Source organism: Salmo trutta, chromosome 15, assembly GCF_901001165.1.
Source record: "Salmo trutta chromosome 15, fSalTru1.1, whole genome shotgun sequence".
NCBI lineage: Eukaryota > Metazoa > Chordata > Actinopteri > Salmoniformes > Salmonidae > Salmo > Salmo trutta.
The window spans coordinates 12,491,216-12,516,304 of NC_042971.1; the positions used below are offsets into that span (position 1 = coordinate 12,491,216).

The following is a 25,089-nucleotide window of genomic DNA, read 5'->3' on the forward strand; positions in this document are numbered from 1 at the left end:
TGTTTATAATTCAACCAAGAGTGGCTGAAGTGAAATTTTACAATTGTTAAATGTAACAGGCTGCAGGATTAAATGTAATACCGTCTTCAACGGTAGCAATTAAGGGTAATTGAAAAATGTTATGATTTGAAACTGATATTTGGATGAAAATACACAAAATTGATAACAACAACAATTTTTTTTGATCTTTTAGGCATGTCATATTGACCTAAAACGGAGTAGCGAAAATGTTAATACTTCACTTTAGGCCTAAAATGTATTTATGGGTACTCCTAAAACTTCTCAGCTATGTATAGACACTAGCCAAGCATTAGCAAATTGAATAACAGCTTTCTAGGTGGTTTCTTATTTGAATTATTTAACTTTTACAACTGACCCAGTAATATGGTCAGGTGCAGTAAAGAAAGACCAAGCAAGTTGCAGCCTGCTCAAAACAAAGCAGCACACTTTGCCCATAACTGCGCACACAGACCTAACATCAACAACATGCATAATAGTCTTTCATGGTTGAGGGTTGAGGAGAAATTGACTACTTCTCTTGTAGTCTTTTTAAGAAACATTTGTGTGTTGAAAATGCCTAACCACTTGTATAATCTATTTGCATACACTTCAAACAGACATAGATACCCCACCAGACACGCCACTATGGGTTTCTTCACTGTACCCAAACCAAAAACAGGTTTAATGCGCCGCTCAGTTATATAGCAAGGCATGTCATAGTGGAATACTCTGCCACCAGAGGTTACTCAGGTCACTCAGGCAAAAATAAAATGTAGCTTTAAAAAGCAGATAAAAAACATATTGTATCACAGCGCCTCACTCTAAAGATCATATTTAACTGTATATAACACTATGAATATGCACATATGAATAGTGTGGAAATAGAATTCCAATATATAACTTTCCTTGTTTATAACTGTTTTTTGTTTATAACTGTTTTGTACTTCTTTGTCATGTATTTGCATGTTTTATGTGAAGTTAACCTAGTCTGTGTGATTTTCCCCAAGAGGTAACAATAGTCAAATCACAGTACATAAGAGATAGTATTATGGCAGATCTAATCAAAGATGGTATTTCTAGTCTTTCATTTGTGAACCCTTAGGAAACAAGACTTTGGTTTCTTGCCAAATAACTGTAACCTAGAGCTTTTGGAAAAAATATAATTAACATTTCTGCATAACTGTATTATAGCATCTGAAGTGTGTGTTATGATATCCATGGTGTGCAGTAGCCCACTGTAATGTATGTACAATGTTTTGGGTCAATCCTAAAGCCTAGCTGCGATTGGTCCGTGAATCACCACATGACTAGCAAGTCACGCGCTTTCAAGGAACCCGTCAGGAAGAAGATAAACAAAACAAATGCAAGAGGAAGGCAGCGTGGACTCCATTGAAATGGCTTTATTATTGCTCAGATAGGATTAAACACGAAGCGAAACACGACACCAAACTTTCACATGGGGTTTCTAACGGTGAGTTGAACGTTTTTCAAACCATTTGAAAACTTTGTGCATCATGTTTTTTCGCTGGATGCTTCTCACCTCTTGGTAAGCTAACGTTAGCTAGTTGTATCTGCTGCTGTGAGAGGGGCGGGACGGAGGCCATACTGTAGTTGGTAGGGAACAATATTTAGCTTGTTTCGTGTGAAATCCTGGTGAACTAAAACCGCTTAACTATTTGATGTTTATTTTTTTTTTTTAAATGTATCACGAATAGGTACTATATGTGCAGGAGCAATGTAGCTCGTTACAAGAGCTTTATTTTACAAACATTTTTTTTGGGGTGTTTACAAGATTAAAAGTGTAAACTTGATTAATCATGACGATGTTGAAGCCAGGTGCTGCCAATCAGGCATTCCCCAATTTGATACATGTATTAGTCAACTAAAATCAACACACATCAAAATCCTCTCAGGGTACACACCCCCCTCCCCCTCCCCAACCACAACCAGTATGCTGCTAGAGAGAGATCGAGAACATTCTAGGTAAACTGAGTAGAGAAAAAATACAACAGTTGACAGATTGGCATTTCGGGGATTTGAAGGCGTCAACTGGTCCGGACAGCCGTCAATGCTTAGCGTGCTACTTTTGTTCAGTTACCGAGATCTCCGTGTCGTGTGTTTGTTATATTGACTATATGACAAAGCTAGACATGCGTGTCTTCTGTAAGATTATAATAAGAGGATAACATAGACTTCTGTAAAATTATCCCCTATGCGAATTCTACGTGTCATGGGGTCATTTTGCATGTATTTAATTAGCTATTTAGGCCACACAAACAAGCCTTTGAATTTGTTGTTTTCTGTCTCAACCTAGTTATATTGAGATGGCCTGTGTTTTTCACTGAAGTATCTCCTACGATTGACATCAATGTCGACCATTCGCGCATATTTTAAGGCGGGCTATGACTGCGTTTTGACCAATAGGACTGTAGGATTGCGTGGGCGTTGGCCCAAGTAGTACGTTGGTTTGACGTTGTGTTTGTTTGTTTGTGTCAGGGTCCGTGTTGAGTGTAGAGTGTTAGTGGGTCAGCCTAAAAAATATATTAATTCAGTTGATGAGTTATTGTAGTTTTTACGGTTTATTTATCTACAAGCCTGTATATATAGGGGAACAACTATATATATATATATATATATATATATATATATATATATATATATATATATATATATATATATATATATATATATAGTTGTCAATGTGTGGGGGCACTGGTTAGGTGAGGTAATATGTACATGTAGGTAGTTATTAAAGTGACTATGCATAGATGATGACGACAACACAGAGTACCATAGGTGTTAAAGGGGGGGGGTGGGCAATGCAAGTAGTCTGGGTATATATGATCGGTTCTTCCTGTTGACAAGCAAAGCCACAGAGTACGACCAGGTTTCACGTTGAGGCCACAGAGATAACAGCCTGTCTGCTTTACAGTAAGATTCATCCTGTGACATGTCAGTTCTGAAAATGGCATGGCCATCATACTGGTATGAAAGCAGGCAATGAAACATTGCAGCATGCCTGAGTTGGTTTTGTAGGCAGGTATCAAACTGTGGTATCTATCAGTCCAAAACAGGGTGAACTATGAGAGCGCATTCATATATCATATCACATCACGTGCATTTCACTCTAAGGTCTACACCTGTTTTATTCAGGGCATTTGACAAATAAGATTTGATTTGACGTGCTCTATGATTTGCCCTTTCTGAGAATGGTGTTATGTTCAGTGTTTCCCCTAGATGTCTTTTATCGACATAGGTGGCAAAGTTAGAGTGCGGGGGTTAATGGACGTGGCCAGTGGCGTGGTCTAACACTTACAATTTTAGAGGCCTTTTTCTTGAACAAAATGTTGCTGTTTTTAAAACGAATTTCCTGCAATTAGTGACTCAAACATGATAAAAAAATCAACAGGGGCCCAATGCCATAACATTTTGGGAATTTAATATTTTCCCTTACTGTCTAGTTTTTATTTTGGTTGTTATACTGAACCAAAATTTTAACGCAACATGCCAGAATTTAAGATTTTACTGAGTTACAGTTCGTATAAGGAAATCAGTCAATTTAAATAAATAAATGAGGCCCAAATGGATAGATTTTAAGATACTTAAAAAAAAAGAAGGTAGGTGCGTGGATCAGAACCATATCTCATTGGCGTAGAGTTGATCAGGCTATTGATTGTGGAATGTTGTCCCATTCCCCTTCAATGGCTGTGCGAAGTTGCTGGATATTGGCGGGAACTGGAACATGCTGTTGATCCAGAGTAGAGGTCGACCGATTATGATTTTTCTACGCCAATACCGACTATTGGAGGACCAAAAAAAGCCGATGCCGATTTAAAAAAATTTTTTGCAAAAAAAAATAAATAATTATATATATATTTTTTATTATATTAAAACAATTTATTTGTGATGACAATTCTTTTAATGAGCACTTTTATTTTAACTTTTAACTTAACAAATAAATAATGAAACATGTTCAATTTGATTTAAATAATGCAAAAACAAACTGTTGGAGAAGAAAGTAAAAGTGCAATATGTGCCATGTAAAAAAAATAATGTTTAAGTTTCTTGCTCAGAAAATGAGAACATATGAAAGCTGGTGGTTCCTTTTAACATGAGTCTTCAATATTCCCAGGTAAGAAGTTTTAGGTTGTAGTTATTATTGGAATTATAGGACTATTTCTCTCTATACCATTTGTATTTCATATACCTTTGACTATTGGATGTTCTTACAGGCACTATAGTATTGCCAGTGTAACAGTATAGCTTCCGTTCCTCTCCTCGCCCCTACCTGGGCTCGAACCAGGAACACATCGACAACAGCCACCCTCGATGCATCGTTACCCATCGCTCCGCAAAAGCCGCGGCCCTTGCAGAGCAAGGGGAACAACTACTTCAAGGTCTCAGAGCGAGTGACGTCACCGATTGAAACGCTATTAGCGCGCACCCCGCTAACTAGCTAGCCATTTCACATCAGTTACACCAGCCTAATCTCGGGAGTTGATAGGCTTGAAGTCATAAACAGCTCAATGCTTGAAGCACTGCGAAGAGCTGCTGGCAAACACACGAAAGTGCTGTTTAAATTAATGCTTAAGAGCCTGCTGCTGCCTACCACCGCTTAGTCAGACTGCTCTATCAAATCATAGACTTAATTATAACATAATAACACAGAAATACGAGCCTTAGGTCATTAATATGGGCAAATCCGGAAACTATATTTTCCAAAACAAAACGTTTATTCTTTCAAAATATGGAACCTTTATGTATTTTACCTAACGGGTGGCATCCCCAAGTCTAAATATTGCTGTTAGATTGCACAACCTTCAATGTTATGTCATAATTATGTACAATTCTGGCAAATTAATTACGGTCTTTGTTAGGAATAAATGGTCTTCACACAGTTCGCAACGAGCCAGGCGGCCCAAACTGCTGCAAAAAACAAAAGAGACAATCTTAATAAGATTAAGCGATAATAACCAAGCATTGTGTTTGTTTGGTCTGAAATGGCCCTGACTCTGCTTGCACGGAACGCAAGAGAAGTGACACAATTTCCCTAGTTAAAAGAAATTCATGTTAGCAGGCAATATTAACTAAATATGCAGGTTTAAAAATATATACTTGTGTATTGATTTTAGAGAAAGGCATTGATGTTTATGGCTAGGTACACATTGGTGCAACGACAGTGCTTTTTTTCACGAATGCGCTTGTTAAATCATCACCCGTTTGGCAAAGTAGGCTGTGATTCGTTGAGAAATTAACAGGCACCGCATCGATTATATGCAACGCAGGACAAGCTAGATAAACTAGTAATAACATCAACCATGTGTTGTTAACTAGTGATTATGTTAAGATTGATTGTTTTTTATAAGATAAGTTTAATGCTAGCTAGCAACTTACCTTGGCTTCTTGCTGCACTCGTGTAACAGGTAATTCAGCCTGCCACGCAGTCTCCTCGTGGAGTGCAATGTAATAGGCCACAATCGTTGTCCAAAAATGCAGATTACCAGTTGTTATGAAAACTTGAAATCGGCCCAAATTAATCAGCCATTCCGATTAATCGGTCGACCTCTAATCCAGAGCATCCCACACATGCTCAATGGGTGACATGTCTAGTGAGTATGCAGGCCATGGAAGAACTGGGACATTTTCAGCTTCCAGGATTTGTGTACAGGTCCTTGCAACATGGGGCAGTGCATTATAATGCTGTAACATGAGGTGATGACGGCAGATGAATGTCATGACAATGGGCCTCAGGATCTCATCAAGATATCTCTGTGCATTCCAATTGCCATTGGTAAAATGCAATTGCGTTTGTTTTCCGTAGCTTATGCCTTCCCATACCTTAACCCCACCACCACCATGGGGCACTCTTTTCACAACGTTGACATCAGCAAACCGCTCGCCCACACGACACTATACACATGGTCTGCGGTTGTGAGGCCGGTTGGACGTACTGCCAAATTCTCTCAAATCAAATCAAATCAAATTTATTTATATAGCCCTTCGTACATCAGCTGAAATCTCAAAGTGCTGTACAGAAACCCAGCCTAAAACCCCAAACAGCAAGCAATGCATGTGAAAGAAGCACGGTGGCTGGGAAAAACTCCCTAGGAAAAACTCCTGAGAAAGGCCAAAAACCTAGGAAGAAACCTAGAGAGGAACCAGGCTATGAGGGGTGGCCAGTCCTCTTCTGGCTGTGCCGGGTGGATATTATAACAGAACATGGTCAAGATGTTAAAATGTTCGTAAATGACCAGCATGGTCAAATAATAATAATCATAGTAGTTGTCGAGGGTGCAACAAGCACGTCCGGTGAACAGGTCAGGGTTCCGTAGCCGCAGGCAGAACAGTTGAAACTGGAGCAGCAGCATGGCCAGGTGGACTGGGGACAGCAAGGAGTCATCATGCCAGGTAGTCCTGAGGCATGGTCCTAGGGCTCAGGTCCTCCGAGAGAAAGAAAGAAAGAGAGTAAGAGAGAATTAGAGAGAGCATATTTACATTCACACAGGACACCGGATAAGACAAGAGAATACTCCAGATGTAACAGACTGACCCTAGCCCCCCGACACATAAACTACTGCAGCATAAATACTGGAGGCTGAGACAGGAGGGATCAGAAGACACTGTGGCCCCATCCGATGATACCCCCGGACATTGGAGGCGGCTTATGGTAGAGAAATGAACATTAAATTCTCTGGCAACAGCTCTGGTGTACGTTCTTGCAGTCAGCATGCCAAACGCTCACTCCCTCAACTTGAGACATCTGTGGTATTGTGTTGTGACACAACTTCACATTTTAGAGTGGCATTTAATTGTCCTCAGCACAGGGTGTACCTATGTAATGATCATGCTGTTTAATCATCTTCTTGATGTGCCACACCTGTCAGGTGGATGGATTATCTTGGCAAAGGAGAAAGATTCACAAACAGGGATGTAAACAAATGTATACACAGCATTTTTGAGAAAAGCTTTTTGTGCGTATGGAACATTTCAGGGATCTTTTATTTCAGCTCATGAAACATGGGACCAACGCTTTACAAGTTCCGTTATATTTTTGTTCAGTTTAGTTCTCAAATATGATCTTATTTAAAAATTGATTTTCTACATACTTTTTCTCGTTTTCGTCATTTACATTTTATTCTGAAAACATTTTACAATCTCAATGTTATTTTTTGCCTGTTGCTGCAAAATTAATATAGGGAGAACGCTGATGTTGATGTTTGTGTGCCTGTGAGTGAGATCCTTTCACCTTGTAGTTGGTTTCAGGAGTGTGGCTGTCTCTTTTATCCCACACAATCAGATTGTAAAGGTGGGCTCATGTTTCCTAAGGCCTTGAAGGGCTTAATGCCTTTCCAATTGTGTTGAGAGACCTTTTGAAGCCAGCCAATACAGAGTGAAGTTGTGTTCATCAGGATCAGCTGGTGACATCCATTGTTATCCATATCAGTTTAGTGCCCATAGTAAACTGACTTAACCTGTCCGCCTGTGTGCTTAGGATAATGAAGAAGCCATTGTGCTTTAGTCTCTGGTGATATCTAGTTTCAAAATGTTAGTTCATGCACCCAAAAGGCTAAAACATGTAGCCTACCCTAATCTGAATGGAATACACTGCTGTCAATACAGGGTGTGTGGCACATAGTAGTTTGTCTGAATTCTGCTATTATTTCTGCCCTTTCGCCTTCCTTTCAGTTCCTTATTCGGCCGTCAACAGAAACCGATCATCAGAAATCTGACTAGGAAGTGAGTGGTCAATCATAAACATAAGCGAGAGACCTACTCTGTAGCGTGGATTTTAGAAATGGTTGCAGAAGGCAATACATCATGCAGTGTGTTTAACTTCCAGGGGGATGCCTGTGTAGAGAGGACAAAGATATTAAAATGGCAGTTCAGTGCAGTAGCCAGGCAGGCAGTTTTGCATGGCATCAGCCGATTGCAGCAAGGGCTTCCCCACAGTGCCTCCCAAAACACAATCGCCGTCATTTGAGTTGCTCTAACAGGTGGGTGGATTTTCGCAGGACCAGGACTGCACTCATACGGATGGCTCAAAAGTTTTCCTTTGCGTGGCATATCACGACTCTGTTAACTCCTAAAGTGTGCTAGCTGGCTTGGGGAGAGTTTAAAAAAAAAATTGTATTATTTTGCGGGCTGAGATGTATGCAAAAGCAGACTGAGGTGATACGCACACCAGGAGGAAATGACGTCATCCGCTAGGCTTGGGCGATATACCGTTTATACCGGGGTATTTTGGGGGTTGGGGCACCTGCGTGCTTAATTATAACTTAAGTTTAACTATAAGAAATCTAAGATGCATGTCAAATAAATGATATCCAGCTCAGGGCTTCAGCTATGCATTTGGTTTGCTAACTTGCTAGATGTCAAGATCAAGCTTCTTGGTTACAGCAGAGACATTCAATCTTCTCCTGGATATGTTGGCAAAACATTTTTTGCTTAATTTGAATCAAAAAAATGTTTAAGGAGCTGGATTGTTTTGCTTGGTGTTGCAGCTGGCCAGCACAGTGCTCGCTCTCCCCAGCATATTTCTTATGATTTGTTATGCAAACGGCACCCAGCGACTCTGCTCCCTCTGTTTGTGACTCTTAGTAGGCAGTGGGGAAAGGTAGCTAGCTAGAATCATTTAAAAATAGCCTAGACAGAGTGTTGGTTCAAAGCTCATTCTGTTTCGCATCAAACTCATTTTCTGGTTCGAAAGGCTGCAACCGGACAATGTCTGCAACTTCACTCGGCTTCGACAAGGTCTCTTTTTTTTTTTTTTTACATGGACAAGCATTGAAGGGCCCCCAGTTTGCACTGAGCGTCACCAACGCAGTCCTGAGTTAAGCTCGCTCACACTAGAGTTGATAGAAGTAGGCTGTGTTCTGATTTAAATGAACAGCCGGTCTTGACAGGCACTTTTAGAAGCAGTGTTTGACGATCTGCACAGAATCTCAGCTTGTAGGCGAAGTTACATTATTGCGTATAAGATTGTAGGAGTGCCATATGCTGTCAAGTGCACCTAGTGTGAAGTAGTGAAATGTGCAAACATCTTGCCAATTTAACCCTTCCATTCCCCCTGTGTTCTCTCATCTCGCTCCAGACACCAGGGATCAGAAGAGAAGGCGAGACTTACATGAGTCACTGAGTTTTCCACAATAAAGAAGACTTTGTTGCTTAACCCATCTATTTTTCTACTGGTGGTTGATATCATCCAAAGACGACTGGGACACGAGGTGGAAGAATAATTCACCATAAGGAACAGAGATCGGTGCTCGGCGATGCCTCAGGTAATGGAAGGGAGGGTTCTTTAGAAGTGGTCCAACTTTAGTCACTGGTCTCGCCATTATCTTACAATTGACCATCTTTCAGCACAAATAACCTCTTCAGCAAAACAACTAGGTTGCTGGACAGTTGATTACCATTATCCATAACGATGTATCACAAATGTTCACACATTGTTTTCCTGAGTCTGTAGCTTAACACTGACAGACCTCCTCCTAGTTGCCCTGCAATTACAACGTGGATGATATATGGCGAGTTCCCACGTTGGTCATGGGAACGTTCATGGGAACATTCCCACATTCATCCTGGCTTACACAACACCATAAATGTTGTATGTTCATTGTTACTCTCCATGCTTAACTAAATGTTTAAAGTGGTACTATTTACATACCCACTGATTCTTGAAGAATATACATTTATAAATGCCTCATGAACTGTCATACCCCATCAGTACCTAAAATATAAGCTTGTGTTACTCCGTCGTTTGTAAAGCCTAAAAACAGATTGCCTCTTTAAACTACGACTAATCATCTCTGTTCACCGTTTCAAAAGTTTGGAATGTTTATTTCTCCTTAGCCCAGCATCAGTGGAATGGATCTTCCCTTTGGGGATTTCTTTCAAAATTATACTTTTGCTGACCAGGCGCTGACCAGCACGGACCTGTTGGCGAGTAACACAGACCCAGACTTCATGTACGAACTGGTAAGTGTTCTCCGTGCAAAGCGGCCTCCGGGCACGATCACAGTTTACAGAGCTCACAGAGAATCAGGATAGACAGGTGGCCTAGTAGAGAACACAACCCGCTATGGCAATACAATTATAAAGATGTAACATCTCTTTATTTACGCATACAATATTGTTGAGTGGAATATGGTTGCGTACTTAGCCTTATCACACATCTGTCAAAGGATAAGACAATAACATACATTTAATGTCGTTTAAATCTCTATACTTCCCTTTCCTCCCCAGGATAGAGATATGACCAATCGCCAAAGCCCTAAAGGTGATCACTTCACAGTGGGGGACTGCAAGGAGATGGAGTGTGGGGAGTACCTCTTGGAGCTGGTGGACAGTGACCCGGACTACAGCTCTAACTTTGAGCAGTGGGACACGTACTGGGAGGACATGACCAAGTACACCCGCTTTACCAGCTGTGACATCTGGGGCACCAAGGAGGGAGGCCTGGATGACTTCTCCAGCCCCTACCAGGACGAGGAGGTGATTGGCCAGACCCCCACCCTGGCCCAGCTCAACAGCGAGGACTCGCAACCACCTGTGTGTGACACGCTTTACCACCCTGATCTGCTGATGGGGGGCCAGAAGCAGCACACCTCCCTCCCCCCACTCTCCCTGGGCAAGAAGATGGCCGCCCGTCCTGGCCCCTCGTTCTCCGCCTCCTGCTCCAACCTGGTCAGGGACCCCCTGGGCGACTTTGCAGAGGGTTCCCTGAGCGCCACTTGGCCTGTCCCCTCCAGCACAGAGACTATGTCCAAGGCCCAGGGTCCCAGCAAGATGGCTGCTCTGGGCCACCACTGCAACGATTATGTGCGCAAGGCCACGGTTCGCGTCAGCATGCCTCGCCGGCCCCTAGTTGACATGCCCCTGGCCTCCCATCAGATTGAGTCTGAAGACCGCTCCCCGTACCCCAGCAAGCCCCCTGAGGTGGCCACCACGTCTGGCTGTGCTGCCCCTGTGGCTGCTCCTGCTACTGCAGCCTCTGCCAGCATCCTGGCCTATGAGAAGAGAGAAGAGCTGCCTTGCCGGGAGATGCCCCCCGCCTCAGTGGGCACATCTGGAGCTGTGCCCCCCATCCTCCACTATCCTGTGGCTGGGGCCAAGGCCAGCGAGACTCTGCTGACTGCCAGTGGGAGTGCCCTGGGACCTGACCCAGTCTCTGACAAGAAGAAGGAAGAGGAGCACAACTACTCCCTGTTCCTAACCCGAGCCAGGCTGGCTGGGAAAACCCTCACTGAGATGGAGGAGGAGGAAGAAGAAGAAGAGGTGGGGGAGATGGAGATGGAGGATGAAGAAGATGCTGAGGGGGTGGAGCTGGATGAAGATCATGATGAGGGTTTCGGCAGCGAGCATGAGCTCTCTGAGAACGATGATGATGATGATGAGGAGGAGGATGATGATGATGATGAGGAGGATGATGATTATGAGGGGGATAAAGATGACGACATGAGTGACACCTTCTCCGAGCCAGGTAGCCATGTATCAGGTAGTCATTTCAATGTCCATGCACCTTGAATTATAGTAACCATTTTTTGTTTTTCATGTGAAGTAAAGTTAGTCGCTGAAGGTTCCCACTTCAGAACGGCGGGTATATTACTAATGTCAGCTCCCTGTAAAGAAAACGTCACCTATATTTCTAGATGGAGAATCTCTTTGTAGCTGAAGGCCTGGAAAATGTAATTAAAGTAACATTTGTGATAGGTTGACTAGTTCCCTGTTGGAAATCCTTGATCTGGCCCATTGTGTTAGTGAGTCATTCTGTATTGTAAAGCAGGGGATTTCAACCTTTTCTTGTCCAGGGACCCCCCCAGGCAAACTGGCGACCCAAGGACCCCCATCGTTCGTTAGCAAACTTATTTTTTTCTTCTTCACGTCTTGTGAATGATAATGGCAAGGAGAAGTAATGAACATTTTTAAATGAATAGATTTGGTAGATAGTTTTTCATTATTTTGACCTCCCCACATTATAATTGGAAGAGGAAGTGTAAACTCTAACAGCCTTTTAGCTACAAGGGTGACTCAAAACACATTTTCGGTATGAGCTGCTATTTAGCTGGTTAAACAAATGTTAGCCATGTGTTGGCAAAAATGTCCAAGTCAAGGAAGCTTGCCATCAGTCTATTCGCGGGTGCTTTTTCAAAACCTTTTAGATACTGCAGTGAGAGTAATTTGCTCCAATGAGTGTCATTTGCTCTACTGTAGATATGTATATATATTTTTTAATATTCTGTTGATAGCAAAATTCCTAACATATTTTCGCAAACCCCCAGCAGTACCTCGGACCCCTGGTTGAATACCCCTGTTGTAAAGGGATCTGGAGAATGGGGTCATGTTTGTGTTTTGGGTGTCTTTGTGAGCCTTGCCGTTCTCTATGGGCCTGATTCAGACTTAAGAAATGTACGCCTTTCCTACGCACTTCTCAGTAGTTGGTGTTCCGATTTTTGAATACTTATGCAGGTGCGTAACGGGCTTTGCATGCATGCTTCCCTTGCGAGTGCTGAATACCATTTCATTCAACCGCTGAGAACCTTCCCACTTGCTGGCAAACAGGTTTTCTCGTCGATTTATCTGAAGCATTCCCTTTAAATTTGGTGTACCTTTTTTTTAATTAGACTTTTCTCAACAGACTCCCCAGAATATATGGAGAGAACGGTTCAGAATATGAGGGATCAATGAAAGAAAGCCATGTAAATACACTCAAATTCCTCTCCTTTTCAGCACCAATTTGGCAGATAAAAATACTCTGATCTTGTAATATTATTTAGGGTTAGGAAAGTGTTTGTGAATAATTAAAACACAGGTTTGGAGAGCCTTTACACACAAAATATATTTGTGAATCAAAAATAGCGGTTTGATTCACCCTGAAAGTTGCCATATTCAATTGTTCAATCCATGAAATATTGTAAGGTGGAAAAAAGTGTACAATAGGGGTTGAACAGTAGTCTATATAGTAGTCTATAAATCCTCACTAATCATGGAACTGCGACGACAACGGTCCAGTCCTCGTCAACTGTGTGCCAGGCTCCAGGTTTAAACTGCTCTGTATGGTCTGCCTTCCATAATGATTCAAATAGGCTACATGTCCCAAATTATTGCACAACTTGTAATACGTTAGCCTAATATGATCCGCTATTGCTAGCGATCCTCAGGAACAACAACACAAACGTGACAGAGGAAATAAAGGTAAACTATGTAATGGAATGACGCTAAATGTAAGGAAACTAACAATGAAGTGACAGTTATAAATATATGTGGGTATAACTGACGGTGGCTACCGATAGTGGCTGATATTTAACACGATGCAAATGATGATAAATATAGTGAAAAGTCCGGGCATATAATAAAACATTCTAGAAATCAACCCGGTACGTTTGCCACTATACTGTCATTTGCGCATGGCTACAGAAGCCTGTAGCTTGGGTCTCCACATTTCATCCCTGCAAATTATAAAGCCAGCATTTCATAAACTTCACTGTGGAAAAGTTAATATGTTGATATGTTTCAGTTTTCTGCCATTAGTGCCATAGGGTAAATTAGATCTAAAACAATTGTAATTTACTGTATATTTACAATCCCCTTATCCAAATGGCTTACTCATTTACCTTGCTCTTACCAAAAGTGCTTATCAATTTGTAAATTACAGTGAATGGTGTTATTTCTATCAGAGGGAGAAAAAAAAGGTTGTTCCACTTGGAACCGACAAGTTCATAATTTCATTGCGCGTAAAGGTGGTGGGATTATGTAGGAATTAAGTCAAGGTCAGAATAGGAATTAAGTCTGTCAGAATACGGCATATTTGTAGACACACCTTTAATTTCTTTGATCTCCACCCCAAAACGTATAGCGGGTGAATATCATGCTATTCTCCTGTTTAAGTTCAGGGTCAGAATACACATAGAAAGAAAAGTGCATGCTTAACTTGAGTTGGAATCCCCCCTATGCGATTGGGACAGTATGATCATCAGGCTCAATGGTTTATTTATACTGTTTAATAAGTGTGTGTGGGGGGTCTCTGATCAACTGAACCTCTATGCACTTTTCTCATCCTCACTCTTCATCTCTTCTTCTCACCCTTATCTCCCTCTAATCTTTTCTTTCTGATCTTTCTTGTGTTGTTCCCTCGCCTCTCTCTCCCTCATCCCTGTCCCTGGCCTATCTGTTGTGATCAGGATGTGACAATGACACGGTGGGGGACGTGAAGGGGCTGACAGCAGGAATCTCCAGGAAGAGGGGCAAACGCCGCTACTTCTGGGAGTACAGCGAGCAGCTCACCCCCTCCAAGCAGGAGCGCATGCTCAAGCCCTCCGAGTGGGACAGACAGACCCTGCCCAGCAACCTCTACCAGAGGAACGGCCCACACCACGGTGAGACACACACTTTATCTCTCTCATTAACACACACACTCATACTGGTCAGTGGTAACATGTGCACTGAAAAAAATATTTAAATGCAACATGCACCAATTTCAAAGATTTGACTAAGTTACAGTTCATATAAGGAAAGGGGTGTGAATCAGAAAACCAGTCGGTATCTGGTGTGATCAGATGCAGCGCGACACTCCTCTTTTGCGTAGAGTTGATCAGGCTGTTGATTGTGGAATGTTGTTCCACTCCTCTTCAATGGCTGTGTGAAGTTGCTGGATATTGTCGGGAACTGGAACACACTGACGTACACGTCAAACCAGAGCATCCCAAACATGCTAAATGGGTGACATGTCTGGTGAGTATGCAGGCCACGGAAGAACTGTGACATTTTCAGCTTCTAGGAATTGTGTACAGATCCTTGCGACATGGGGCCATGCATTATCATGCTGAAACATGAGGTGATGAATGGCACGACAATGGACCTCAGGATTTCGTCATGGTATCTTTGTGCATTCAAATTGCCATTGATAAAATTGTGTTTGTTTTCCGTTGCTTATGGCTAGAAATCATTAACGGTATATTTTAAAATGAGTGTCTAACTTTTGGGATAACTGGTCAATTAAGGTAAAAGGTAGTCACTTTTAGCCATAGCATGGGTTGGTAACTTCCATAGCAATATATTGAATTATAATCATCAAAAATTACTTAACTGCCAATCGTATCCACTTATTGTTGAAGTTTTTTTTATCCAAAAGGTTCAAGTCATTAATTTGTAAACTTGGAAAAGTAGGAACAACCTCATAATATTATCAAAGTGTTCTTAATAAGTCCATGTAAAGGAAGTGGAATTGCTTTGCAAACCTTCATATATTCTCTGATTTAATATTAACCTGAAATTTACCAATGAACTCCTCAAACGGCAGAAACTCCCCAGTGTTGTCTAACCAAATCACATACAAAATGAAAACCCTTGTCAAACCAAAGGCCTTTTGAAAATTGATTTCCTATTGATTTGGAATAATAGTTATTAAAATTAATGTTTTCCAGAAAAGTTAAATTTGCTGGTGAAACTTACAGTACCAGTCAAAGGTTTGGACACCCACTCATTCAAGGGCTTTTTCTTTATTTTTACTATTTTCTACATTGTAGAATAATAGTGAAGACTTAAACTATGAAATAACACATGGAATCATGGCACCATCACACCACCCTCTCCATGTTTCACGGTGGGAACCACACATGCGGAGAGCATCCGTTCACCTACTCTGCACCTCAAAAAAACACAGCGGATCCCTTTTTAAATTTGTTAAGAAATACGGCTTGTAAATCTTACTAAAATAAGTAAGAGGGGATATTGGACAACTCTGTATAATTCCTCTAGCAATAGAGAAGACGAGGGGATGTTCCATTACTCCCGAACCCAAAAGTAGAGAGTTCTAAATACAAAGTTGTGCTCTAAAGTGTCAAAAGCCTTAAAAAATCTAAAAACAATATAAAGCCATCATCTTCTATGAACTCACTGTAATCTAAAATATCTAAAACTCATCATATGGTTATGAATACTCCTTCCTTTAATGGCTGATTGAGTTTCACTGATTTTTATATCATCGAGGCCTTTTTTCAGCCTATTGGCATGAAGCGCACACTTCTCCAGGTGAGCCATCGAAGGTGAGCATTTGCCAACTGAAGTTGGTTACGATGCTGAACTGCAGTCAGGTCAAGACTCTGGTGAGGACGACGAGCATGCTGATGTGCTTTCCTGAGACGGTTTCTGACAGTTTGTGCAGAAGTTCTTTGCTTGTGCAAACCCACAGTTGCATCAGCTGTCCGGGTGGCTGGTCTCAGACCATCCCGCAGGTGAAGAAGCCGGATGTGGAGGTCCTGGGCTGGCACGGTTACAAGTGGTCTGCGGTTGTGAGGCCAGTTGGACGTACTGCCAAATTCTCTAAAAGGATGTTGGAGGCGGCCTATGGCAGAGAAATTAACATTAAATTCTCTGGCAACAGCACTGGTGAACATTCCTTCAGTCAGCCTGCCAATTTCACACTCCCTCAGAACTTGAGATGTCTGTGGCATTGTGTTGTGTGACAAAACTGCACATTTGTAGGGGCCTTTTATTGTCCACAGCGCAAGGTGCACCTGTGTAATAATCGTGCTGTTTAATCAGCTTCTTGATATGCTACACCTGTCAGGTGGATGGATAATCTAGGCAAAGGAGAAATGCTCACAGAGATGTAAAAGAATGTGTGCACAAAATTTTAAAATGTTTTTTTTTTGTGCGTATGAAACATTTTCAGGGAACACTTTACATGTTGCGCTTATATTTTGGTTCAGTATAGAAGCACACACCACATACTACCTGTTGAAGTATGAATTCTCACATTTATAGTTGTACCTGATCAAAGCCACATGCTTCATAGTTAATTAATTGATCACAGGTTATACATGTAACATGGCTGTTCCATTATTCATAATGTACATTCATGGGTTTTGGATGAATCCATTTTGGATACAAATGCATCTGACTGTCCCTGCTGACAAAGGGGAAATGTTTCAGTGGTTAACCAGCTCGGTGATTGGCTGTTTGAACAGGGAAGTACAATCTGAAGAAGTCTCGACGGACGGACGTGGAGGACTTAACCCCTAACCCTCGGAAGCTGCTGCAGATCGGTAATGAGTTGCGTAAGCTCAACAAGGTGATCAGTGACCTGACCCCGGTCAGCGAGCTGCCCATCACAGCCCGCCCTCGCTCCCGCAAGGAGAAGAACAAACTGGCCTCCAGGTACTGGATTCTCACCTTTCAACCTCCATATGTTCAACACTCAGTAGTGACAGCGGGGTCTGAAATTATTGACACCCTTGATGAAGATGAGCAAAAACTACCGAGCTATATTGTATGTATATTTTTTGGGGGAAATTATATTATTTTATACTAATACAATTGCTTAGACAAAGACAATTAGTTTAATAGGTACGCAATTTTTTTTCTTAAAGGTAGGTATAAAAATTGACACCTGTTTTCAATACCTCACCTCGTGAGCATAATGTTTTATGAGTTGGAGAACACATGGGAGGGATCTTAGACCATTGCTCCATACAGAATCTTTCCAGATCCTTGAGATCCTTTGTTTGCGCTTATGGACTGCCCTCTTCAATTCAAACCACAGGTTTTCAATGGGGTTCTAGTCCGGAGACTGAGATGGCCATTGCAAAATGTTGATTTTTGTGGCCTATTAATAATTTCTTTGTGGATTTTGATTGTGCTTGGAGTTGTCTTGCTGGAAGAACCAATTGCGGCCAAGTTTTTGCCTCCTGGCAGAGGCAAGCAGGTTTTTGGCTAAAATATCCTGGTACATGGTAAAGTTTCAGCCAGGAGTCTGAAACTTTGCCACAAGTGGATCTTCCAGCAAGACCATAACCCCAAACGCACATAAAGAAATGGTTAATCGGCCATAACATCAACATTTTGCAATAGGGCTCCAACAGGGGCTTCCTGAGGTGGATTCTCAATCCTTGAAAACCAGTGGTGATATCAAATATTAGCGATAGCGATATTACTGTGCAACCTATATGTTCTATTTTCTAACGAGATTGCAAATCAATTCGTATGTTGTAGTGCTCATCGGTTATGAATGTTTCAACCTCTGTGTTGAGAAATTGTGTTTTACTGTCAGTTTCCATTTCAAAGAGTCTGTATTGTCCAATCTCTAAGCAGATGGAAGTCACGTGATCTGTTAGCGAACACATGTTGTGCCACCAAGGATCTGGAAAGATTCTGTATGGAGGAATGGTCTAAGATCCCTGCCAATGTGTTTTCCAACTCATAAAACATATATTTAAAAGGCTCAGTGCCGTTATTCTCGTGAGGTGTAGATATTGAAAATTATTGAATTAAAGGGTGTCTAACTTTGAGAAAGTAAATTCACTTGTTAAAATATATATATTTTTTCTGAGCAATTGTATTAGTATACAATCATTTCCCAATTGTTTTAACATACAATATCTGTATTTGAATATTTTTTTTATGTACAGTCATTTTTGCTCATCTCTATCAAGGGTATCAGTAATTTCAGACTCCACTATATATGTTCAATGCTCACTCTCAAGAACCGTCCCTTTCTGCTTTGTTAACTTTGATACACACCACTAACTACCACCACGACCACTAACTACCACCACGACCACTAACTACCACCACGACCACTAACTACCACCACGACCACTAACTACCACCACGACCACTAACTACTACCACCACGACCACTAACTACCACCACCACGACCACTAACTACCACCACCACGACCACTAACTACCACCACCACGACCACTAATGCTACTATGCCTTTAAACCACTTGTTTGTCTTTCTTTTCAGGGCCTGTCGGCTGAAGAAGAAGGCTCAGTATGAGGCCAATAAAGTCAAGCTGTGGGGTCTGGGCACAGAGTATGGTAGGTTTTAGGGTGTTTGTCCATAAAATTATTATTTAATTCAATGTTTATGAAAATGCAATTCAGTAAAGAATTGCATCAGAAAATGATAGTCCAAACCCTATGTCTCTACCATATATATATATATATATATATATTTCTTTATTTCAAAACTTAGACTATATACTCAGAGAATTTAACGCGATTAGAGTGAATAGAATGTAATTACGGACAAAAAGTGGTCACTGCTTTTGGGAAGAACAGCGCTAACTTAGCTTGTCAGTTGACATTCGATCTAGTGGCTGCAGATTCGTGTGTGATAACATGGGCTTTTTCTAATTGAAATGCAAAACTAAATTAAGCTGATAGATAGTGAGGGTGTTTGGAAAGTTTTCAGACCCGTTGACCTTTTCCACATATTACAGGATTATTTTGAAATGCATTAAATTGTTTTTTTTTCTCTCATCAATCTACACGATACCCCATAATCACAAAAGAGAAAAAAAACAGGTTTTTAGAAATGTTTGCAAATTTTATAATAAAAAGAAACTGAAGTATCACATTTTCATAAGTATTCAGACTGTTTACTCAGTACTTTGTTGAAGCGTCTTTTGCAGTGATTACAGCCTAGAGTCGTCTTGGGTATGACGCTACAAGCGTAGCACACTTGTATTTGCGGAGTTTCCCCCATTCTCTGCAGATCCTCTCAAGCTCTGTCTGGTTGTATGGGGAGCGTTGCTGCATAGCTATTTTCAGGTCTCTCCAGAGACCTGAAAATTGGTGTCGGGTTCAAGTCCGGGCTCTGGCTGGGCTGCTCCAGGACATTCAGAGACTTGTCCCGAAGCCATTCCTGCATTGTCTTGGCTGTGTGCTTAGGGTCATTGTCCTGTTGGAAGGTGAACCTTTGCCCCAGTCTGAGGTCCTGAGCACTCTGGAGCAGAATTTAATCAAGGATCTCTCGATCCTGACTATTCTCCCAGTCCTTGCCGCCCACAGCATGATGCTGCCACCACCATGCTTTGCCGTAGGGATGGTGCCAGGTTTCCTCCAGACGTGACGCTTGGTATTCAGGCCAAAGAGTTCAATCTTTCATCAGACCAGAGAGTCTTGTTTCTCATGGTCTGAGCGTCCTTGAAAACCTTTTGGCAAACTCCAAACAGGCTGTCCTGTGCCTTTTACTGAGGAGTGGCTTCCATCTGGACCACTCTACCATAAAGGCCTGATTGGTGGAGTGCTGCAGAGATGGTTGTCCTTCTGGAAGGTTCTCCCATCTCCACAGAGCAACTCTGGAGCTCTGTCAGAGTGACAATCTGGTTCTTGGTCACCTTCCTGACCAAGGCCCTTCTCCCCTGATAGCTCAGTTCTTGGGGACCTTGGGGACCTTCAATGCTGCAGAAATTCGACCTCGTGCTTGGTTTTTGCTCTGACATGCACTGTCAACTGTGGGACCTTTAATATAGACAGGTGTGTGCCTTTCCAAATCATGTCCAATCAAGTTGTAGAAACATCTCAAGAATGATTCATGGAAACAGGATGTACCTGAGCTCAATTTCGAGTCTCATAGCAACGGGTCTGATTACTTATAAATAAGTTATTTCTGTTTTATTTTGAATAAAATGGCAAAAATGTCTAAACCTGTTTTCAATTTTTCATTATGGGGTATTGTGTGTAGATTTGAGGATTCCATTTTTTTTTTTTTTACATCCATTTTAGGATTAGGCTGTAACGTAGCAATGTGTAAAAAGGGAAAGGGTAGGAATATTTTCCGACTGCTGTGTGTGTGTACAGTACCTGTCAAGTTTGGACGCGCTATTAATAACTATTATTCCTTATCAATGTTTTTCCAGAAAAGTTAAATTTGCTGGTGAAACTTACAGTACCAGTCAAATTTTGGACACACCTACTCATTCACGTTTTTTTTTTTTAATTACTATTTTCTACATTTGTATAATAATAGTGAAGACATCAAAACTATGAAGTAACACATGGAATCATGTAGTAACCAAAAAAGTGTTAAACAAATCAAAATATATTTTAGATTCTTCAAAGTAGCCACTCTTTTTTTCCTTGATGACAGCTTTGCATACTCTTGGCATTCTCACATCCAGCTTCACCTGGAATGCTTTTCCAACAGTCTTGAAGGAGTTCCCACATATGCTGAGCACTTGTTAGCTGCTTTTCCTTCACTCAGCGGTCCAACTCCTCCCAAACCATCTCAATTGGGTTGAGGTCGGGTGATTGTGGATGCCAGGTCATCTGATGTAGCACTCCATCACTCTCCTTCTTGGTCAAATAGCCCTTACACAGCCTGGAGGTGTGTTGGGTCATTGTCCTGTTGAAAAACAAATTATAGTCTCACTAAGCACAAACCAGATGGGATGGCGTATCGCTGAAGAATGCTGTGATAGCCATGCTGGTTAACTGTGCCTTTTTTAATTCTAAATAAATCACAGACAGTGTCACCAGCAAAGCACCATCACACCACCTCAATGCTTCACAGTGGTAACCACACATGCGGAGATCATCCATTCATCCAATCTGCTTCTCAAAAAGACTCAGCGGTTGGAACCAAACATCTCAAATTTGGACTCATCAGACCAAAGGACTGATTTCCACCGGTCTAATATCCATTGCTCGTGTTTCTTGGCCCAAGCAAGTCTCTTATGCTTATTGGTGTCTTTTAGTCGTGGTTTCTTTGCAGCAATTTGACCATGAAGGCCTGATTTCACGCAGTCTCCTCTGAACAGTTGATGTTGAAATGTCTGTTACTTGAACTCTTGGGCTGTAATTTGAGGTCTATTTAGGCTGCAATTTATGAGGCTGGTAACTCTAATGAACTTATCCTCTACAGCAGAGGTAACTCTGGGTCTTCCTTTCCTGTGGCGGCCCTCATGAGAGCCAGTTTCATCATAGCGCTTGATGGTTTCTTTGCGACTGTACTTGAAGAAACTTTCAAAGTTCTTGACATTTTTCAGATTGACTGACCTTCATGTCTTAAAGTAATGGAGGACTGTCATTTCTCTTTGCTTATTTGAGCTGTTCTTGCCATAATATGGACTTCGCCCTATTTGGTAAAAGACCATCTTCTGTATACCACCCCTACCTTTTCACAACACAACAGATTGGCTCAAACGCATTAAGAAGGAAAGAAATTCCACAACTTAACATTTAACAAGGCACACCTTTTAATTGACATGCATTCCAGGTGACCATCTAATGTAGCTGGTTGAGAGAATGTCAAGAGTGTGCAAAGCTTTCATCAAGGCAAAGGGTATCTTCTTTGAAGAATGTGAAATCTAAAACATATATTTTGATTTGTTTAACACTTTTTTTTTTTTTTTTTTTTTTGGTAACTACGTGATTCCATATGTGTTATTTCATAGTTTTGATGTCTTCACTATTATTCTACAATGTAGAATAAAGAAAATTAAAAACCCTTGATTGAGTAGGTGTCCAAACTTTTGACTGGTACTATATATCTACAAATAAACAAAGCTAACAGACTGAATTTCAATATCTACCCTCCGAAAAAATCTGATCCAGATTTTCAAAGCAAACTTTTTATCACATGCGCCAAATACAACATGTGTAGACTTTACTGTGAAATGCTTACTTACAAGCCCTTAACCAACAGTGCAGTTCAAGAAGAAGAAATGATTTACCAAGTAGACTAAAATAGAAAGTAACACAATAAGAATAACATTAATGAGGCTATATACAGGGGGTACCGGTACAGAGTCAGTGTGCGGGGGTACAGGGTAGTTGAGGTTCATTGTGAATTTCTGACTCTTTCCCTTTTTTTTTAATTGCCATTAAAAACGACCCCTCTCAACATTGATTGACCAGAGTTAGAGAAATAGAAATCCACGGATCTTGAGATGAAATTACTAGAGTATCAAGTTGATTTTGATTGGTCCAAAGTGCGGAAACGCATCCTAATTTTACCACCTCCCAACGCCGAAATATGGAGGAGATAAAACCAAGAGCTGCACCGTCTAAATCAGCAATGGTCACTAAATAATCTTTCTTATTTAATCAACACTGTTAACTACAAGCCTATTAAGGTTGTAATATTGTAGGGAAATATCTAATGATTCATTGTGTGACTCATAATGACATAGGCTAGAGGAAATTAGGTTTAGACATTAATTTCGTAGCACCCTCTTGAATTTACCCGCTTTTCACTAAATTCTAGAGCAGTGAGTGAACGCCTTATAGGTTTACCAGTTAGGTTGAATAATACACTTTTCTCATTGTCAATTTCCCTCTTCAGTTTTGTACATTGTGTGATTGGTAGGCTGGAATATGTCCTTGAGGTTTAGGGAAGGAAGGCTTTTTGCCAACCCCTCTCTTTTAAAATGTAATTGCTGTTATTTTTTTTCAGATCGGCTTCTGTTTGTCATCAACGCCATAAAGGAAGAGATGGTGATCAGAGTGCAGGATATCTGTGACAAGGGAACAAGCATGACTGAAACGTTGGATAAACTCATCGAAGAAACCCTTGGTAAGATGAGGATGATTTGTATTTCGTAAGTAGCAACAGAAATATAGTGTGCAGTAGATTGTCTTCAGTAAATGGCCATGAAATGAGGTACAGACAGTCTCTCTCTTGTCCTTAGCTAACCTGAGCTTATTGAGTATATTTTGGAGAGTCAGCATTTGATCAAGATTGCAGAGAGTTTTGGGGCCAAACACAGTTTTGAGTTCAAACACATTTTTAACAATGGCTGTTAAAAGCAGCTAAATAACCAGCACACGATAAACGTTTCTTTCTGCAGTGAAGTCCCCAGTTGCCGGGGAGACTTCTGACTTTGTGAACCAGATCCTGGAGAACACTGGCAAGGGGGATCCCACCGGAGGTCTGGTCGGGCTGCGCGTACCCACATCTAGAGTGTAGACAGGCCCTGTAGAGAGACCTGGTGATGGCACACTCCAAGCCATCCGCACCATTCTTGTCCCACACTGTAACAGCACACCCTCTGCATGCCCATTCCATCCGGAAACGCATTCCCAATGCTGAGTGGGAAGACATACATATACCATAGCTTCAAATGTATGTATTCACACAATGCGCATGTACAGAAATGAAACTAGTAGCTATCTCTGCACTTAGTAGTCTGTTACTTGCCATTTGTGCAAGTGGCTAGTGACCTTCACGAGCCACAGCGTTGCGAATTCAAAGCCAATATATGAAACGATACCTCCTGAAATGTTTTATGTTGAGAAGTGAAGCAAAACAGAATGATCATCAGTTCTTGCTGTAGCCATTTCCTGTAGCGTTCAAACGACCCGTTTCATGTCTGCGTACCAGAGTGGGAACGCCAACACAGGATGCAGTTCTATTTAGAGTGAGCCGACAGGAGATATTCAATATAAATAGTCTCCTGTCAATCCCATGTCCTTTAATCAACTGCCTTGTTATTATGTCACCTTACTGAGCTGTGTTCCCAGTGAAGAACAGCCACTGTGTATTCCATAGTGTATACTGTTAGGAACACCTAATACCTATTGATGCCAGTTGTCTGCTTTCCCATTCTTGTACCACGGTATTTACATAGGAGGAGAAAATGTAACCCTATACATGTCAACCTGCAAACCACATCATAAGGCAACAAAAACACAGAAGCACCTGAAATACTACTAATATTAAGAAAATAAATAGTATATTTTGACGGAATGATTAAAAAAAAAAAGTAAATGTTTGGGGGTTACACATTTAGGACATGAATGCAGTGAGGAAGGTTGGTTTGCGATTTAGCCTGATCGTTCTGTTTCCAATGTCCTGTGTTTTTGCAGTTGAGAAGATATTTCAAATGGACTTGAGCAGAAGGCCACTATATTCATGGCTAAGATCCTAAGTCGTCTGACTATAAGCTAGGTGATGTGATTACAACAATCAATTTTCTCTTTCTATATACACTTTGTTTGAAGTGTCTTCAAATGAAAATGCCATTGGCTTCTTGCGAAGTAGGGATGAGAGCGCTAAAAGTTCGAAATTCCTTAGTTTGGGGTGTTCATATTTGTATTTGATAAGAGTACTATTCATTGTGCCTTGTATTTAAAGTGAGATGATTACAAAAACTCCCAGAGGTTGAAGGATAGTGGACCATTTTACAATGAGGAAGAGCAGAACATGGTGCAGGGAACGTCAAGGTGTGGGTTTGTAATGTATTTCTGCTCTTTAAAAATATTCTGAATGTACATATGAACTTGGAACATGTAGATATATGCCACAGAGTCTGTGCATTGTATTATAAGATGGCTCTGACAAACATTTACTTTGGTTATC

At 41.2% G+C, this 25,089-nt stretch overlaps 1 protein-coding gene across 3 annotated transcripts; it reads left to right on the plus strand.

Annotated features, from left to right (window-relative positions):
- The first annotated feature begins 1,342 nt into the window (after window positions 1-1,342).
- Window positions 1,343-24,493, plus strand: crebrf (creb3 regulatory factor). 3 transcript variants are annotated; one of them, XM_029690435.1, is made up of 9 exons: window positions 1,343-1,471; window positions 9,092-9,278; window positions 9,850-9,975; window positions 10,243-11,494; window positions 14,178-14,372; window positions 16,965-17,154; window positions 18,748-18,821; window positions 23,185-23,304; window positions 23,579-24,493. In XM_029690435.1, the coding sequence occupies exons 2-9, from the start codon at window positions 9,270-9,272 to the stop codon at window positions 23,695-23,697; spliced, it is 2,085 nt and encodes a 694-aa protein (XP_029546295.1). In that variant the 5' UTR covers window positions 1,343-1,471; window positions 9,092-9,269; the 3' UTR covers window positions 23,698-24,493. The 3 variants fall into 3 exon arrangements, with proteins under 3 accessions (XP_029546295.1, XP_029546296.1, XP_029546297.1); XM_029690436.1 differs by having other exon boundaries at window positions 10,243-11,479; XM_029690437.1 differs by having other exon boundaries at window positions 9,916-9,975.
- Window positions 24,494-25,089: the final 596 nt, after the last annotated feature.

What these genes read in the sequence shown, in the direction of transcription:
- crebrf (XM_029690435.1), top strand. An exon ending in GCCAGGTAGCCATGTATCAG is followed by an intron (nt 11,495 to 14,177) that starts GTAGTCATTTCA and finishes TGTTGTGATCAG; the next exon opens with GATGTGACAATGACACGGTG. An exon ending in ACTCATCGAAGAAACCCTTG is followed by an intron (nt 23,305 to 23,578) that starts GTAAGATGAGGA and finishes TTCTTTCTGCAG; the next exon opens with TGAAGTCCCCAGTTGCCGGG.